Genomic DNA, 19,838 nt, shown 5'->3' on the forward strand with positions numbered 1-19,838 from the left:
GGATCTGTAAACACCATTAGACCAGGTATGTTAGTAGATGGATCTGTAAACACCATTAGACCAGGTATGTTAGGCTGTAAACACCATTAGACCAGGTATGGTAGATGGATCTGTAAACACCATCAGACCAGGTATGTTAGTAGATGGATCTGTAAACACCATTAGACCAGGTATGTTAGGCAGTAGATGGATCTGTAAACACCATTAGACCAGGTATGTTAGGCAGTAGATGGATCTGTAAACACCATTAGACCAGGTATGTTAGGCAGTAGATAGATCTGTAAGGCACATTGTCGCGTCTTTTCCCCCCTGGCTACAGCACACACACCTCCCAATGCCGCAAAGTCTTCAACGAGGCCCGGAACAAACTCAGACAGGAGGGGCATCCAGTCATTCCTCGTTTATCCAGCAACGCTCCGGGCCACAGACATGGGGGGGAGCGCCTGTCATTCACAACCGCACTAGACGCAAGGGGAGTTCATGGCATCACTGGGAGAGGACAACAACGATCACCACAGTTGAGCGCTGGTTCTGTTGTTAGGGAGAAGACTCAACAACGGTGCCATGTAAGCACCGGGGAATCTATTGAACAAGTAAACTGGTCAAGAGCATTTATCCACAACTTCAAGGAACATTTGATCTAATTACTTGTGGTCACTATGAACTTCAACAACAGAGTACCAGCTAGCTAGTGAACTATCTTTACAGATAGCTGGGTGATTGGGACAGTGACGTTAGCTGTTAGCTAAGTAAGTCATCACAACTGTTAGCTAGCTAAATGATTATCTCTTCAGTAGTGTTCAGTATAACGTACCTGTTGTTGAAAGTTTGTCTAGCTTCTATAAACTAAAATTGTATTTGACAACTAAGTTACGTTTACAACGTTTGTGTGATAACTTTGTCTGGTGGTAGCTGGCTAGTTAACTTGTCTCATGTTGCACTGACAACAACTGTGTATCTAGAGAATTCAACTATCACCACTGAATTATTTAGCAAGTTAGTTCTCCTTGTTTGTGCTACGTTAAGGCTTAATCATTCAGTCAATCAAGCATTTCTTACCGTTCTCATATCTCCAATGTGTCAGTTAATGCAAGATATTTAGTAAATGCAGTGAGACATTCAGGGGTATTTGAGATCCAAAAAGATCCAAAAAGCCATAAAAAGATGGCCTGCTATGGCCACATCTTTTCATGCTAGAATCTTAATTATTAAAATGAATGTCCTCCATCGTATTGTAGCGCCCCGCACAGACAGCTGCGTGTTATGTGTTAGGCTAATAGGTGGTTGTGTACTAGAACTTACCAGTTCCCAGTGTTCCGACATGCCAATCAACCTGCTATCTGCCAATCACAGGAATGCCTGGAATGTTCTGTCCTGGTGGTTGGCGGAGTGGCGTGGAGGGGGGTTGGGCAGGGGGATGGAGCATTGGAAGTTAAGACCAGGTTTAGCCTTTGTTCTCTCTCTTACATCTGGGCTTCACAAGAGAAGGTCACGATTAGCTTGTGGGTTATCTTTCATTTATTTGGTGTGAGCTAAGGCCAAACAGTAGCCTGTGTAAAGTTGGTTTAATAAACCTTCAATTCGTAAACTCAACCCTCTGTCTGGACAATTGTTCCTTTATGATCTAGTCAGGTCATTAAAGTATCGATGTGATGAGTTCCGCGCTACCACTGCCTCCTGCTGTAGACTATTGGTCTAAACTTGACTCTGTCATAAAGAAGTTCATTTGGAGGAGAAAAGAGACCACAGATTAAATATGCAACACTACAGATAACAGAAGCATCAGTTGGACTTGCACTTCCAAATCTAAAATTGTATCATTTTGGAACAGCAGGTACCCTAGTGGTTAGAGCATTGGGCTCGTAACTGAAAGGTTGCCAGATCGAATCCCCTGAGCTGACAAGGTTAAAATCTGTTGTTCTGTCCCTGAACAGGGCAGTTAACCCACTGTTCCCCTGTAAAGAAATCCAGAAAATCACATACAAGCGATTTCTTGAAGATCTGGTTCAAATCCAGAGGCTTCTGTTCCTTGACGTGCTACAGAAGAGTCAATAGTTTCACCAATTAGATGACAAGATGTATTAATTTTTGTATGGACAACTACAAACATGTGCATTATTGTTATGACCTGGGGGACAGAACTAGTGTATCCATGCAGCCTATGGAGGGGAACAGAACTAGTGTATCCATGCAGCCTATGGAGGGGAACAGAACTAGTGTATCCATGCAGCCTATGGAGTCCTCTGGGGAACAGAACTAGTGTATCCATGCAGCCTATGGAGTCCTCTGGGTAACAGAACTAGTGTATCCATGCAGCCTATGGAGTCCTCTGGGGGACAGAACTAGTGTATCCATGCAGCCTATGGAGTCCTCTGGGGGACAGAACTGGTGTATCCATGCAGCCTATGGAGTCCTCTGGGGGACAGAACTAGTGTATCCATGCAGCCTATGGAGGGGGAACAGAACTAGTGTATCCATGCAGCCTATGGAGTCCTCTGGGGGACAGAACTAGTGTATCCATGCAGCCTATGGGGTCCTCTGGGGGACAGAACTAGTGTATCCATGCAGCCTATGGAGTCCTCTGGGGGACAGAACTAGTGTATCCATGCAGCCTATGGAGGGTAACAGAACTAGTGTATCCATGCAGCCTATGGAGTCCTCTGGGTAACAGAACTAGTGTATCCATGCAGCCTATGGAGGGGAACAGAACTAGTGTATCCATGCAGCCTATGGAGGGGAACAGAACTAGTGTATCCATGCAGCCTATGGAGTCCTCTGGGTAACAGAACTAGTGTATCCATGCAGCCTATGGAGTCCTCTGGGAACAGAACTAGTGTATCCATGCAGCCTATGGAGTCCTCTGGGGGACAGAACTAGTGTATCCATGCAGCCTATGGAGTCCTCTGGGTAACAGAACTAGTGTATCCATGCAGCCTATGGAGGGGAACAGAACTAGTGTATCCATGCAGCCTATGGAGTCCTCTGGGGGACAGAACTAGTGTATCCATGCAGCCTATGGAGTCCTCTGGGGGACAGAACTAGTGTATCCATGCAGCCTATGGAGTCCTCTGGGTAACAGAACTAGTGTATCCATGCAGACTATGGAGTCCTCTGGGTAACAGAACTAGTGTATCCATGCAGCCTATGGAGGGGAACAGAACTAGTGTATCCATGCAGCCTATGGAGTCCTCTGGGGGACAGAACTAGTGTATCCATGCAGCCTATGGAGGGGAACAGAACTAGTGTATCCATGCAGCCTATGGAGTCCTCTGGGTAACAGAACTAGTGTATCCATGCAGCCTATGGAGGGGGACAGAACTAGTGTATCCATGCAGCCTATGGAGGGGGACAGAACTAGTGTATCCATGCAGCCTATGGAGTCCTCTGGGTAACAGAACTAGTGTATCCATGCAGCCTATGGGGTCCTCTGGGGGACAGAACTAGTGTATCCATGCAGCCTATGGAGTCCTCTGGGGGACAGAACTAGTGTATCCATGCAGCCTATGGGGTCCTCTGGGTAACAGAACTAGTGTATCCATGCAGCCTATGGAGGGTAACAGAACTAGTGTATCCATGCAGCCTATGGAGTCCTCTGGGGGACAGAACTAGTGTATCCATGCAGCCTATGGGGTCCTCTGGGTAACAGAACTAGTGTATCCATGCAGCCTATGGAGGGTAACAGAACTAGATCCATGCAGCAGAACTAGTGTATCCATGCAGCCTATGGAGTCCTCTGGGGGACAGAACTAGTGTATCCATGCAGACTATGGAGGGTAACAGAACTAGTGTATCCATGCAGCCTATGGAGGGGGACAGAACTAGTGTATCCATGCAGCCTATGGGGTCCTCTGGGTAACAGAACTAGTGTATCCATGCAGCCTATGGAGTCCTCTGGGGGACAGAACTAGTGTATCCATGCAGCCTATGGAGTCCTCTGGGGGACAGAACTAGTGTCCATCCATGGAGGGGGACAGAACTAGTGTATCCATAGCCTGGAGTCCTCTGGGGGACAGAACTAGTGTATCCATGCAGCCTATGGAGGGGAACAGAACTAGTGTATCCATGCAGCCTATGGAGTCCTCTGGGGGACAGAACTAGTGTATCCATGCAGCCTATGGAGTCCTCTGGGTAACAGAACTAGTGTATCCATGCAGCCTATGGAGTCCTCTGGGGGACAGAACTGGTGTATCCATGCAGCCTATGGAGTCCTCTGGGGGACAGAACTAGTGTATCCATGCAGCCTATGGAGTCCTCTGGGGGACAGAACTAGTGTATCCATGCAGCCTATGGAGTCCTCTGGGGGACAGAACTAGTGTATCCATGCAGCCTATGGAGGGGGGACAGAACTAGTGTATCCATGCAGCCTATGGAGTCCTCTGGGGGACAGAACTAGTGTATCCATGCAGCCTATGGAGTCCTCTGGGTAACAGAACTAGTGTATCCATGCAGCCTATGGAGTCCTCTGGGGGACAGAACTAGTGTATCCATGCAGCCTATGGAGTCCTCTGGGGGACAGAACTAGTGTATCCATGCAGCCTATGGAGTCCTCTGGGGGACAGAACTAGTGTATCCATGCAGCCTATGGACAGTCCATCTGGGGGACAGAACTAGTGTATCCATGCAGCCTATGGAGTCCTCTGGGGGACAGAACTAGTGTATCCATGCAGCCTATGGAGGGGGACAGAACTAGTGTATCCATGCAGCCTATGGAGTCCTCTGGGGGACAGAACTAGTGTATCCATGCAGCCTATGGAGTCCTCTGGGTAACAGAACTAGTGTATCCATGCAGCCTATGGAGGGGGACAGAACTAGTGTATCCATGCAGCCTATGGGGTCCTCTGGGTAACAGAACTAGTGTATCCATGCAGCCTATGGAGGGGGACAGAACTAGTGTATCCATGCAGCCTATGGAGTCCTCTGGGGGACAGAACTAGTGTATCCATGCAGCCTATGGGGTCCTCTGGGTAACAGAACTAGTGTATCCATGCAGCCTATGGAGTCCTCTGGGTAACAGAACTAGTGTATCCATGCAGCCTATGGAGTCCTCTGGGGGACAGAACTAGTGTATCCATGCAGCCTATGGAGTCCTCTGGGGGACAGAACTAGTGTATCCATGCAGCCTATGGAGTCCTCTGGGGGACAGAACTAGTGTATCCATGCAGCCTATGGAGTCCTCTGGGAGACAGAACTAGTGTATCCATGCAGCCTATGGAGTCCTCTGGGGGACAGAACTAGTGTATCCATGCAGCCTATGGAGGGGAACAGAACTAGTGTATCCATGCAGCCTATGGAGTCCTCTGGGGGACAGAACTAGTGTATCCATGCAGCCTATGGAGTCCTCTGGGGGACAGAACTAGTGTATCCATGCAGCCTATGGAGTCCTCTGGGGGACAGAACTAGTGTATCCATGCAGCCTATGGAGGGGAACAGAACTAGTGTATCCATGCAGCCTATGGAGTCCTCTGGGGGACAGAACTAGTGTATCCATGCAGCCTATGGAGTCCTCTGGGGGACAGAACTAGTGTATCCATGCAGCCTATGGAGTCCTCTGGGGGACAGAACTAGTGTATCCATGCAGTCTATGGAGTCCTCTGGGGGACAGAACTAGTGTATCCATGCAGCCTATGGAGTCCTCTGGGGGACAGAACTAGTGTATCCATGCAGCCTATGGAGGGGGAACAGAACTAGCGTATCCATGCAGCCTATGGGTCCTCTGGGGGACAGAACTAGTGTATCCATGCAGCCTATGGAGTCCTCTGGGGGACAGAACTAGTGTATCCATGCAGCCTATGGAGGGGGAACAGAACTAGCGTATCCATGCAGCCTATGGGGTCCTCTGTGGGACAGAACTAGTGTATCGCCAGCCTATGGAGTCCTCTGGGGGACAGAACTAGTGTATCCATGCAGCCTATGGAGGGGGACAGAACTAGTGTATCCATGCAGCCTATGGAGTCCTCTGGGGGACAGAACTAGTGTATCCATGCAGCCTATGGAGGGGAACAGAACTAGTGTATCCATGCAGCCTATGGAGGGGGACAGAACTAGTGTATCCATGCAGCCTATGGAGTCCTCTGGGTAACAGAACTAGTGTATCCATGCAGCCTATGGAGTCCTCTGGGTAACAGAACTAGTGTATCCATGCAGCCTATGGAGGGGGACAGAACTAGTGTATCCATGCAGCCTATGGAGGGGAACAGAACTAGTGTATCCATGCAGCCTATGGAGTCCTCTGGGAGACAGAACTAGTGTATCCATGCAGCCTATGGAGTCCTCTGGGGGACAGAACTAGTGTATCCATGCAGCCTATGGAGTCCTCTGGGGGACAGAACTAGTGTATCCATGCAGCCTATGGAGGGGAACAGAACTAGTGTATCCATGCAGCCTATGGAGTCCTCTGGGGGACAGAACTAGTGTATCCATGCAGCCTATGGAGTCCTCTGGGGGACAGAACTAGTGTATCCATGCAGCCTATGGGGTCCTCTGGGGGACAGAACTAGTGTATCTTCAGCCTATGGAGGGGAACAGAACTAGCGTATCCATGCAGCCTATGGGGTCCTCTGGGGGACAGAACTAGTGTATCCATGCAGCCTATGGAGTCCTCTGGGGGACAGAACTAGTGTATCCATGCAGCCTATGGAGGGGAACAGAACTAGCGTATCCATGCAGCCTATGGAGTCCTCTGGGTAACAGAACTAGTGTATGAACCTATATTTGTCACGCCCTGGTCGAAGTATATTGTGTTTGTCTGCATTTATTTGGTCAGGTCGGGGTGTGACATGGGTTGTTTGTGGTGTGTTTTGTCTTGGGGGTGTCTAGCATAGTCTATGGCTGCCTGAGCCGGTTCTCAATCAGAGGCAGGTGATTATCGTTGTCTCTAATTGGGAACCATATTTAGGCAGCCATATTCTTTGAGTATTTCGTGGGTGATTGTTCCTGTCTCTGTGTTTGTTGTCACCAGATAGGCTGTATAGGTTTTCACGTTCGTTTATTGTTTTGTTTAGTTATTTCATGTCGAGTCATTCATTAAAGAACATGAATAACCACCACGCTGCATTTTGGTCCGCTTCCCTTCCACCAGACGAAAGCCGTTACAATATTAAACCTAAAAAAGGGGGGGACTTTGGTACTTTTCAGCCTGTGCTGTGGAAATGTCCCCCTGGGAGGGCGGGGGGGAGGTTGAATTCGGGAGAAAATTCAATGATGTCATCTGTGTACTTACAGATAAAATAGTGCTGTCAGATCCAGTAGTGATGGTGCTTTGTGATGACTGATTTGCACTTGTCAGAACGCCAACAGAGAGTGTGGTTGGCAGGAACCACAGCTGCTGAGAAAACGATTGTACAAAGGTGGTTTCCACCTCATCAGTTACCAGTGTTGCAATGGCCTCTCAATTTTTTTTAAATGTATCTTTTATTTTTATTTCACCTTTATTTAACCAGGTAACGAGTTCAAACAGGTTCAGTTAATACAGGTAATGAGTAAAGAACAGGAGGGATTCTTAAAGAAAAACTAACAGGTCTGTGAGACCTGGAATTCTTACTGGTTGGTAGGTGATCAAATACTTATGTCATGCAATTAAATGCAAATGAATTACTTAAAAATCATGCAATGTGTTTTTCTGGATTTTTGTTTTAGATTCCGTCTCTCACAGTTGAAGTGTACCTATGATAAAAATTACAGACCTCTACATGCTTTGTAAGTAGGAAAACCTGCAAAATCAGCAGTGTATCAAATACTTGTTCTCCCCAATGTATACACACTGCTCAAAAAAATAAAGGGAACACTAAAATAACACATCCTAGATCTGAATGAATGAAATATTCTTATTAAATACTTTTCTCTTTACATAGTTGAATGTGCTGACAACAAAATCACACAAAAATTGACAATGGAAATCAAATTTATCAACCCATGGAGGTTTAGATTTGGAGTCACACTCCAAATTAAAGTGGAAAACCACACTACAGGCTGATCCAACTTTGATGTAATGTCCTTAGAACAAGTCAAATGAGGCTCAGTAGTGTGTGTGGCGTCCACGTGCCTGTATGACCTCCCTACAACGCCTGGGCATGCTCCTGATGAGGTGGAGGATGGTCTCCTGAGGGATCTCCTCCCAGACCTGGACTAAAGCATCCGCCAACTCCTGGACAGTCTGTGGTGCAACATGCCGTTGGTGGATGGAGCGAGACATGATGTCCCAGATGTGCTCAATTGGATTCAGGTCTGGGGAACGGGCGGGCCAGTCCATAGCATCAATGCCTTCCTCTTGCAGAAACTGCTGACACACTCCAGCCACATGAGGTCTAGCATTGTCTTGCATTAGGAGGAATCCATGGCCAACCGCACCAGCATATGGTCTCACAAGGGGTCTGAGGATCTCATCTCGGTACCTAATGGCAGTCAGGATACCTCTGGCGGCACATGGAGGGCTGTGCGGCCCCCCAAAGAAATGCCAACCCACACCATGACTGACCCACCGCCAAACCGGTCTGGCTGGAGGATGTTGCAGGCAGCAGAATGTTCTCCACGGCGTCTCCAGACTGTCACGTCTGTCACATGTGCTCAGTGTGAACCTGCTTTCATATGTGAAGAGCACAGGGCGCCAGTGGCGAATTTGCCAATCTTGGTGTTCTCTGGCAAATGCCAAACGTCCTGCACGGTGTTGGGCTGTGAGCCCAACCCCCACATGTGGACGTCGGGCCCTCATACCACCCTCATGGAGTCTGTTTCTGTCCGTTTGAGCAGACACATGCACATTTGTGGCCTGCTGGAGGTCATTTTGCAGGGCTCTGGCAGTGCTCCTCCTGCTCCTCCTTGCACAAAGGAGGAGGTAGCGGTCCTGCTGCTGGGTTGTTGCCCTCCTACGGCCTCCTCCACGTCTCCTGATGTACTGGCCTGTCTCCTGGTAGTGCCTCCATGCTCTGGACACTACGCTGACAGACACAACAAACCTTCTTGCCACAGCTCGCATTGATGTGTCATCCTGGATGAGCTGCACTACCTGAGCCACTTGTGTGGGTTGTTGACTCCGTCTCATGCTACCACTAGAGTGAAAGCACTGCCAGCATTCAAAAGTGACCAAAACATCAGCCAGGAAGCATTGGAACTGAGAAGTGGTCTGTGGTCACCACCTGCAGAACCAGTCCTTTATTGGGGGTGTATTGCTAATTGCCTATAATGTCCACCTGTTGTCTATTCCATTTGCACAACAGCATATGAAATTTATTGTCAATCCGTGTTGCGTCCTAAGTGGACATTTTGATTTCACAGAAGTGTGATTGACGGCAGGGTAGCCTAGTGGTTAGAGCATTGGGCTAGTAACCGGAAGGTTGCAAGTTCAAACCCCCAAGCTGACAAAGTACAAATCTGTCATTCTGCCCCTGAACAGGCAGTTAACCCACCATTCCTAGGCCGTCATTGAAAATAAGAATTTGTTCTTAACTGACTTGCCTAGATAAATAAAGGTAAATTTAACGATACACAGTATGTAAGAATTCGAAAAGTGAATCACTTCATTAATTGTTCTAGATGGGGTTTTTTTAACATCAACCTCTAGCGGCTCGGGACACGACACCTTTATCAAGTGTAGTAAAGTTGAAATGAATGTAACAGTATAACTTTAGACCGTCCCCTCGCCCATACCCGGGCGCGAACCAGGGAGCCTTTAAAGCCACGGCCCTTGCAGAGCAAGGGGAACCACTACTTCAAGGTCTCAGAGTGACGTCACCGATTGAAACGCTATTTAGCGCGCACCACCGCTAACTAAGCTAGCCGTTTCACATCCGTTACATGTACAACACTGCATGATATCAGATAATGTCCGGGTCTAATTCAATGGTGTATTGTAGGTGATGTTAAAACGGAAGAATATGCAATTATGGGTTGAACTTTATAGTAAATAAAACATTTGTAAGGCATTTACAGTTTACTCACCATTTATTTAGGATTACTCCTACATTTGTAAAAAAAAAAGTAAGTAAGTTAGGTAATCTCACATGCATACATAATTTACGTATTCATTATTCATAAGTTAATTCATAAGATGTTTAATAACGGTCCTTATCTCTCCCCAGCCCGTATGGGAGTTGTAGCGATGAGACAAGATAGTAGCTACTAAACAATTGGATACCACGAAATTGGGGAGAAAACGGGGTAAAATTCAAAAAATAAATAAAAAATAAAATAAAGGTCCTTATAAACCATTTACTCATCATTAGTTTAGTAAAGTCGTTTTCCCTAATCTAAAGTGAGGACTATTCATACTGTCTAAATACGTGATGTTTTGAATGACCAGTGTAATATGTCATATGAAGATGGACGTGCCGTTGGCAGACATATCACCTGATGCTCCTTAAATGTCTTAAATTAGTCTCGATCATATGAATTGTTAAAGAATAAACAACACAGGATGTTAAAGGAAATACACTGTATATTGAACATTATATTCACAACTCAGCACGTTAAAGGAAATATGTTGAACATTTCATTCCAAAATAGTCACGCTGTTGTAGTAGTGTGTTGAATGAAGTAACGTTCACTGTCTGAAAATTGGCCTTATGCTTATGTACTTCTTCAAATGGGGGGACTATCTACATAAGGTGTATTCAGTTCTAAACAGTGAAATCAGGTATAAAAATACCCTCAAATAAAAGTTTATATTTTATACTGTCAGATTATGTGAAACATTTGATTTATAATCCAAAATGCTGGAGTGAAGACACACGTTTAAAAAAAATATATACAAGTGTACAAAAAAGAAGAACACCTTCCTAATATTGAGTTGGACTCTACAAGGTGTTGAAAGCCTTCCACAGGAATCCTGGCCCACGTTAACGCCAATGCTTCACACAGTTGTGTCAAGTTGGCTGGATGTTCTTTGGGTGGTGGACCATTATTCATACGGGAAACAGACAAACCCAGCAGCGTAGCAGATCTTGACAAAAACTGGTGCGCCCGGCACCTTCTACCATACCTCATTCAAAGGCACTTAATTATTTCCTCTTGCCCATTCAACCTCTGTCAGTGTGGGTAGAGTACAGTTAGTGTGGGTAGAGTCCAGTCAGTGTGGGTAGAGTCCAGTCAGTGTGGGTAGAGTCCAGTCAGTGTGGGTAGAGTCTAGTCAGTGTGGGTAGAGTCTAGTCAGTGTGGGTAGAGTCTAGTCAGTGTGGGTAGAGTCTAGTCAGTGTGGGTAGAGTCTAGTCAGTGTGGGTAGAGTCTAGTCAGTGTGGGTAGAGTCCAGTCAGTGTGGGTAAAGTCCAGTCAGTGTGTGGGTAGAGTCCAGTCAGTGTGTCAGTGTGGGTAGAGTCCAGTCAGTGTGGGTATAGTCCAGTCAGTGTGGGTGGTCTAGTCAGTGTGGTTAGTCCAGTGTGTGTAGAGTCAGTGTGTGGGTAGAGTCCAGTCAGTGTGGGTAGAGTCCAGTCAGTGTGTGGGTAGAGTCTAGTCAGTGTGGGTAGAGTCTAGTCAGTGTGGGTAGTCCAGTCAGTGTGTGGGTAGAGTCCAGTGTGGGTAGGTGTGGTTAGAGTCTAGTCAGTGTGTGGTAGAGTCCAGTCAGTGTGTGGGTAGAGTCCAGTCAGTGTGGGTAGTCAGTGTGTGGGTAGAGTCCAGTCAGTGTGGGTAGAGTCTAGTCAGTGTGGGTAGAGTCCAGTCAGTGTGTGGGTAGAGTCCAGTCAGTGTGGGTAGAGTCCAGTCAGTGTGTGTAGAGTCTAGTCAGTGTGGGTAGAGTCCAGTCAGTGTGTGGTAGAGTCCAGTCAGTGTGGGTAGAGTCCAGTCAGTGTGGGTAGAGTCTAGTCAGTGTGGGTAGAGTCTAGTCAGTGTGGGTAGAGTCCAGTCAGTGTGTGGGTAGAGTTCAGTCAGTGTGGGTAGAGTCCAGTCAGTGTGGGTAGAGTCAGTGTGTGGGTAGAGTCAGTCAGTGTGTGGTAGAGTCCAGTCAGTGTGGGTAGAGTCTAGTCAGTGTGGGTAGAGTCTAGTCAGTGTGGGTAGAGTCTAGTCAGTGTGGGTAGAGTCAGTCAGTGTGGGTAGAGTCTAGTCAGTGTGTGGGTGAGTCCAGTCAGTGTGGGTAGAGTCTAGTCAGTGTGGGTAGAGTCTAGTCAGTGTGGGTAGAGTCCAGTGTGTGGTAGAGTCAGTCAGTGTGGGTAGAGTCCAGTCAGTGTGGGTAGAGTCCAGTCAGTGTGGGTAGTCCAGTCAGTGTGGGTAGAGTCCAGTGTCCAGTCAGTGTGGGTAGAGTCCAGTCAATGTGTGGGTAGAGTCCAGTCAGTGTGGGTAGATTCCAGTCAGTGTGTGTAGAGTCCAGTCAGTGTGTGGGTAGAGTCCAGTCAGTGTGTGGGTAGAGTCCAGTCAGTGTGGGTAGACTCCAGTCAGTGTGGGTAGAGTCTAGTCAGTGTGGGTAGAGTCTAGTCAGTGTGGGTCGAGTCCAGTCAGTGTGTGGGTAGAGTCTAGTCAGTGTGGGTAGAGTCTAGTCAGTGTGGGTAGAGTCTAGTCAGTGTGTGGGTAGAGTCTAGCCAGTGTGTGGGTAGAGTCTAGTCAGTGTGGGTAGAGTCCAGTCAGTGTGGGTAGAGACCAGTGTGTGGGTAAGTCCAGTCATTGTGTGGGTAGAGTCCAGTCAGTGTGTGGGTAGAGTCCAGTCAGTGTGTGGGTAGAGTCCAGTCAGTGTGTGGGTAGAGTCCAGTCAGTGTGTGGGTAGAGTCCAGTCAGTGTGGGTAGAGTCTAGTCAGTGTGGGTAGAGTCTAGTCAGTGTGGGTAGAGTCCAGTCAGTGTGTGGGTAGAGTCTAGTCAGTGTGGGTAGAGTCTAGTCAGTGTGGGTAGAGTCCAGTCAGTGTGTGGGTAGAGTCTAGTCAGTGTGTGGGTAGAGTCCAGTCAGTGTGGGTAGAGTCCAGTCAGTGTGTGGGTAGAGTCCAGTCAGTGTGTGGGTAGAGTCCAGTCAGTGTGGGTAGTCCAGTCAGTGTGTGGGTAGAGTCTAGTCAGTGTGTGGGTAGAGTCCAGTCAGTGTGTGGGTAGAGTCCAGTCAGTGTGTGGGTAGTCAGTGTGTGTAGAGTCCAGTCAGTGTGGGTAGAGTCCAGTCAGTGTGGGTAGAGTCCAGTCAGTGTGGGTAGGTCCAGTCAGTGTGGGTAGTCCAGTCAGTGTGGGTAGTGTGTGGGTAGTCAGTCAGTGTGGGTAGAGTCCAGTCAGTGTGTGGTCTAGTCAGTGTGGGTAGTCCAGTCAGTGTGTGGGTAGAGTCCAGTCAGTGTGGGTAGAGTCCAGTCAGTGTGGGGTAGAGTCCAGTCAGTGTGGGTAGAGTCCAGTCTGTGTGGGTAGTCAGTGTGTGTGGGTAGAGTCCAGTCAGTGTGTGGTAGAGTCCAGTCAGTGTGTGGGTAGAGTCCAGTCAGTGTGGGTAGAGTCCAGTCAGTGTGGGTAGAGTCCAGTCAGTGTGTGTCCAGTCAGTGTGTGGGTAGAGTCCAGTCAGTGTGGGTATAGTCCAGTCAGTGTGGGTAGAGTCCAGTCAGTCCAGTCAGTGTGGGTAGAGTCCAGTCAGTGTGTGGGTAGAGTCCAGTCAGTGTGGGTCAGTGTGGGTAGAGTCCAGTCAGTGTGGGTAGAGTCCAGTCAGTGTGTGGGTAGAGTCCAGTCAGTGTGTGGTCAGTGTGTGGGTAGAGTCCAGTCAGTGTGGGTAGAGTCCAGTCAGTGTGGGTGTGGGTAGAGTCCAGTCAGTGTGGGTAGAGTCCAGTCTGTGGGTAGTCCAGTGTGTGTAGAGTCCAGTCAGTGTGTGGGTAGAGTCCAGTCAGTGTGGGTAGAGTCCAGTCAGTGTGGGTAGAGTCAGTGTGTGTGGGTAGAGTCCAGTGTGGGTAGAGTCAGTGTGTGGGTAGAGTCCAGTCAGTGTGTGGGTAGAGTCTAGTCAGTGTGGGTAGAGTCCAGTCAGTGTGTGGGTAGAGTCCAGTCAGTGTGTGGGTCCAGTCAGTGTGTCAGTGGGTAGTCAGTCAGTGTGTGGGTCAGTGTGGGTAGTCCAGTCAGTGTGTGGGTAGTCAGTCCAGTCAGTGTGTGGGTAGAGTCCAGTCAGTGTGGGTAGAGTCCAGTGTGTGTGGGTAGAGTCCAGTCAGTGTGGGTAGAGTCAGTCAGTGTGGGTAGAGTCCAGTCAGTGTGGGTAGAGTCCAGTCAGTGTGTGGGTAGAGTCTAGTCAGAGTCTAGTCAGTGTGGGTAGAGTCCAGTCAGTGTGTGGGTAGAGTCCAGTCAGTGTGGGTAGAGTCCAGTCAGTGTGGGTAGAGTCCAGTCAGTGTGTGTAGAGTCCAGTCAGTGTGTGGGTAGAGTCCAGTCAGAGTGTGTGTGGTAGAGTCCAGTCAGTGTGTGGGTAGTCAGTCAGTGTGGGTAGAGTCCAGTGTGGGTAGAGTCCAGTGTGTGGGTAGAGTCCAGTCAGTGTGGGTAGAGTCTGTGGGTAGTCAGTGTGGGTAGAGTCCAGTCAGTGTGGGTAGAGTCAGTGTGTGTAGAGTCAGTCAGTGTGTGGGTAGAGTCAGTCAGTGTGTGGGTAGAGTCCAGTCAGTGTGGGTAGAGTCCAGTCAGTGTGTGGGTAGAGTCCAGTCAGTGTGTGGGTAGAGTCCAGTCAGTGTGGGTAGAGTCCAGTCAGTGTTTGGGTAGAGTCCAGTCAGTGTGTGGGTAGAGTCTAGTCAGTGTGGGTAGTGTCCAGTCAGTGTTTATATAGCCAGCTCACGAGAGTCAGTGCAATAAAAAGTGGGTCACTGTCTTGGGGCTAGAAGCTGTTCTGGAGCCTTCTGGAGCCTGGTCCCAGTCTAGGCGCTCCGGTACCGCTTGCCGTGCGGTAGCAGAGAGAATGTTGTATGACTTGGGTGACTGGAGTCTTTGACAATTTTTCGGGCCTTTCCTCTGACACCGCCTGGTATAGAGGTCCTGGATGGCAGGCAGCTCGGCCATACGCACCACCCTCTGGGGTGAGAGGGTGGTGCTCCACTGCAGCCCCGTCGATGTGATTGGGCGCGTGCTCCTGTAGTTTCCTGTCGTCCACAATCAGCTTCTTTGTCTTGCTGACGTTGAGGGAGAGGTTGTTTTTCTGGCACCACACGGCCAGGTCTCTGACCTCCACCCTACAGGCTGTCTCGTCATAGTCTGTGATCAGGCCTACCACCGTCGTGTCGTCTGCAAACTTAATGATGGTGTTGTAGTCATGCGCGGGTCACGCAGTCTTGAGTGAACAGGGAGTACAGGAGGGGACTGAGTATTTAGTTGCCCCCTTGTTGAGGGTCAGTGTAGCAGAAGTGATGTTGCTTAACCTCACCACCTGTGGGGCTGCCCGTCAGGACGTCTAGGAGCATACCTCTGCTCTCTGTTGCTGGGGGTCTGATGACTGAGCCACTGACGCCCCGAGACCAGATAAGACCCGTGTGTGTGTGTGTGTGTGTGTGTGTGTGTGTGTGTGTGTGTGTGTAATCTGTAATCAGTATGAGCTGTGTCTTAGTTATGCAGGAGGGAGTATTCTAGGATGTTCTTAGACCTGTGTGTCCGTGGCGATGGGAGCCTGGAATGTGACCTCACATCGCTAAGCAACAACTGTAAACGAGTGTGCCCATATATTCTCTCTCTCTCTCTCTCTCTCTCTCTCTCTCTCTCTCTCTCTCTCTCTCTGTGTGTAAGTGCAATCTTTGTGAAAAATGTGTGTGTAATCAAGTAACACTCCCAATTTTTACCCTGGTAGGCAGCAGCCCCCTCGGTCCTCTATCTCGCTGAAGGATATAAAACACAAGAGGACCAGACAGAACACGGCTTTAACAAGGCTCCATACAGCTTCGCTGTAGACCGACAACTCCTCCCACGGGACACAATACTCGGTACCTTCATCTTTCATTTGGGAACATTCTGGAACGAGTGTATGGTAGCAGGACAATGAGGATGTGTTGGTAAGTGTGTGTGTGTGTGTGTGTGTGTGTGTGTGTGTGTGTGTGTGTGTGTGTGTGTGTGTGTGTGTGTGTGTGTGCGTGCGTGCGTGCGTGCGTGCGTGCGTGCGTGCGTGCGTGCGTGTGTGTGTGTTACTGCCATGTATATCTTTACTGTCAATATACTGCCATGTATATCTTTACTGTCAATATACTGCCATGTATATCTTTACTGCCAATATACTGCCATGTATATCTTTACTGCCATGTATATCTATACTGCCAATATACTGCCATGTATATCTATACTGCCATGTATATCTATACTGCCATGTATATCTATACTGCCATGTATATCTATACTGTCAATATACTGCCATGTATATCTATACTGCCAATATACTGCCATGTATATCTTTACTGCCATGTATATCTTTACTGCCATGTATATCTTTACTACCATGTATATCTATACTGTCAATATACTGCCATGTAAATCTATACTGTCAATATACTGCCATGTATATCTATGCTGCCAATATACTGCCATGTATATCTTTACTGCAATGTATATCTTTACTGCCATGTATATCTATACTGCCAATATACTTCCATGTATATCTTTACTGTTAATATACTGCCATGTATGTTTTTACTGCCATGTATATCTTTACTGCCATGTATATCTATACTGCCAATATACTGCCATGTATATCTTTACTGCCAATACACTGTCATGTATATCTTTACTGCCATGTATATCTTTACTGCCAATATACTGCCATGTATATCTTTACTGTCAATATACTGCCATGTATATCTATGCTGCCAATATACTGCCATGTATATCTTTACTGCCATGTATATCTTTACTGCCATGTATATCTATACTGCCAATATACTGCCATGTATATCTTTACTGCCAATATACTGCCATGTATATCTTTACTGCCATGTATATCTTTACTGCCATGTATATCTATACTGCCAATATACTGCCATGTATATCTTTACTGTCAATATACTGCCATGTATATCTTTACTGCCATAGCTCTGCTGTTAAACCTCTTAGTGCTGCATCTAACTTTCCATTGAAGAGCTGATGGCTGGGTTGGGACTGTGTGTGTTGTTGTTGTTCTCAGTGAAATGTCAGCTCTTCACCTGATATCCGCCTGGGCCTTCACTGTGTTGTTGTTGTTGTTGTTGTTCTCAGTGAGATGTCACCTCTTCACCTGATATCCGCCTGGGCCTTCACCGTGTGTGTCATTTGGACAACAGCTATAGGTGACCAGACTCCAGTCTTCGTCACTCCAAACACACTGACAGTCAGTGAGACGAACACACCCACAACCATCCAACCGAGCACAGACAGCCGTCCAACAGACATTAGCAGTCCAGACGGACATATCTCCAACAGCATTCCAACAGACAAGTGAGTAGCTCTAACATCCACTGCTTTAGTCTAGGTCTGATAGATATGAATGGCTGAATCCAGTTTAGAACTGGAGTGATGTTTTAAAAAAATTACAAATATTGACCCTTTATTTAACTCGGCAAGTCAGTTGAGAACAAATTCTTACTTACAATTACGGGCCTACCACCCGGGCCAAACCCGGCCGATGCTGGGTCAATTGTGCACCGCTCCATGGGACTCCCGATCGCGGCCGGTTGGTGATACAGCCCGGGGATCAAACCAGGGTGTGTAGTGACGCCTCTAGCACTACGATGCAGTGCTTTAGACCGCTGTGCCACTCGGGAGGCCTACATGTGATATCCCAGAGAGCTGTAGTCATAGGTCTGACGAATATGAATGGAGTCCAGGCTGAATCTAGTTTAGAACTGGAGTGATAGCCCAGAGAGCTTGTACATTTTTCTTACCATTATCTTCAATACAGAGTTAATATATATTATGTTTACTGTGCTTACAGATATGAGAGTTTGGGGATCTCCACACAGAGAGTTCTAGAAACAGTGACCGTGACGACCATTGCAGGGACCATCAAGACCAGTGCTGCCATGACAACAGTAGTAACCAGTGCAACAGTCCCCCCTAAAGACTCAAGCACCCAGCCACACATCCCTCACACAGTCATGTCACCGGTGGCGACAAACCCCATGGCAACAACTCCAGCACCATCTCGCGCCCCCAAAAAGCCACCCTGCTGTCCTCACCCCACTCGCATGCCCACCCTTCCCCCTCATCAGTTCATAGGTCACGAGGGCGACTATGACGATGAGTCTGAAGAAGAGGAGAAAGTAACGGAGGAGGAGGAAGGAGGCAAACTCACGAAGGAGAATCTGTGTGACTTTAACCCCTGCTTGCACCTGCAGAGACCCTGTCCAGAGGTCAGGGAGGCCAAGGGTCAGAGCTGCCGCTGTCCGGGCCTGACTCCAAACTCTGTGACCCCTGACCCTGTGGTGGCGCTGGAGGTGTGGGGGGTATGGCCCGAGGCTGTGAGGGTGCGTTGGTGCGCCCCCTACTCGGCTGTGAGTAAGTTTGGTGTGTGGGCGCTGAGAGAGAACGGCAGTGTGTTCAGTAACGGCAGCGTGAGCGCCTGGTCACGCCAGGCCAGTGTGTTCGGGCTAAAAGCGGGACGGAGATATGGAGTGTGTGTAAGCGCACTGAATGGAGCTGGAACGTCACACACCCGCTGTGTGCATGTGTCCACCCCAGTAGGTGTAGAGACGGTTGTGTTGTACGTGCTGACGGGACTGTGTGTCGCCCTGGGGATGACGGTTGTTGTGATGAGTGTGTTTCTTCACAGGATCTGGAAGATGCGAAACACACACTCTCTGATTGAGCCGCGGGCACACACACTCTACAACCCACGTCTCACCAGCCTGGTTTCAATCACTAACCCGGCCTACACACACACCGACGAACACACTGTGCCTCCCTCTGCACGATACACGCAGACAGACCAGCTGAAGTTATCCACTAACGTACGCAATGAATAATAACACCTGTAACCATCCGTACCACCCGTAGCCACATACCTACCACCCTTACTCACATACCTACCACCCTTACCCACGTACCTACCACCCTTACCCATATACCTACCACCCTTACCCACATACCTACCACCATTACCCACATACCTACCACCCTTACCCACATACCTACCACCCTTACCCACATACCTACCACCCTTACTCACATACCTACCACCCTTACCCACGTACCTACCACCCTTATCCACATACCTACCACCCTTACCCACGTACCTACCACCCTTACCCACATACCTACCACCCTTACCCACATACCTACCACCCTTACTCACATACCTACCACCCTTACCCACGTACCTACCACCCTTACCCACATACCTACCACCCTTACCCACATACCTACCACCCTTACCCACGTACCTACCACCCTACAGCAGTTTATACATCTCACCACACAGTACTCAACTCAAAAAAGTTGATTTTAAGAAATAAAGTCAAATCATTTTTGTTTTGAACATCTCATTTTCCATTAAGTTGTAATAAAATTATATTTTCCTACTTGTATTGTTTTAATGTTGTAGAACCCTGCAGAGAAAAGACAGGGAGGCTATATTTGCATATCACATTTATTTCCATAACAGTATGTATGGTGGCCAGATGAGGGCAGTATAACTACAAGTATAACAATGTGGGAACGAGACTGGGATTGGGTGTGAGAATGGTGAAAGGTGAGAAGGAGCCAGGGACTGTGTGTAAAGCCGACACTCAATTTCCATCGGTCTACCTGAACAAGCTTATACAGTCATACTGGCTACTCAGGGCTTTGGTGAGTTTGAGTTCCATTCAGAAGATTGAGGGGGGGGGGTGAGAATTGCCTTGGCTGAAGGCCTCAGTATCTCAGCGGGGTTTGGCAATGTGCGCCTTCTCCCATCTCCGGGACACGGTAGTCTGATCTCAGATTGAAGAGGAGAGACACTTTAGTGATGTGGTTAATGTAGTTCATCAGGGCTCTAGTGATGTGGTTAATGTAGTTCA

At 48.2% G+C, this 19,838-nt stretch overlaps 1 protein-coding gene across 1 annotated transcript; it reads left to right on the forward strand.

The window, feature by feature from the left end:
* The first annotated feature begins 15,623 nt into the window (after positions 1 to 15,623).
* On the forward strand, positions 15,624 to 19,361 carry LOC135521094 (leucine-rich repeat neuronal protein 4-like). The gene is made up of 3 exons (XM_064947035.1): positions 15,624 to 15,872; positions 17,062 to 17,280; positions 17,777 to 19,361. The coding sequence occupies exons 1-3, from the start codon at positions 15,859 to 15,861 to the stop codon at positions 18,804 to 18,806; spliced, it is 1,263 nt and encodes a 420-aa protein (XP_064803107.1). The 5' UTR covers positions 15,624 to 15,858; the 3' UTR covers positions 18,807 to 19,361.
* Positions 19,362 to 19,838: the final 477 nt, after the last annotated feature.

Source organism: Oncorhynchus masou, chromosome 29 (genome assembly GCF_036934945.1).
Source record: "Oncorhynchus masou masou isolate Uvic2021 chromosome 29, UVic_Omas_1.1, whole genome shotgun sequence".
NCBI lineage: Eukaryota > Metazoa > Chordata > Actinopteri > Salmoniformes > Salmonidae > Oncorhynchus > Oncorhynchus masou.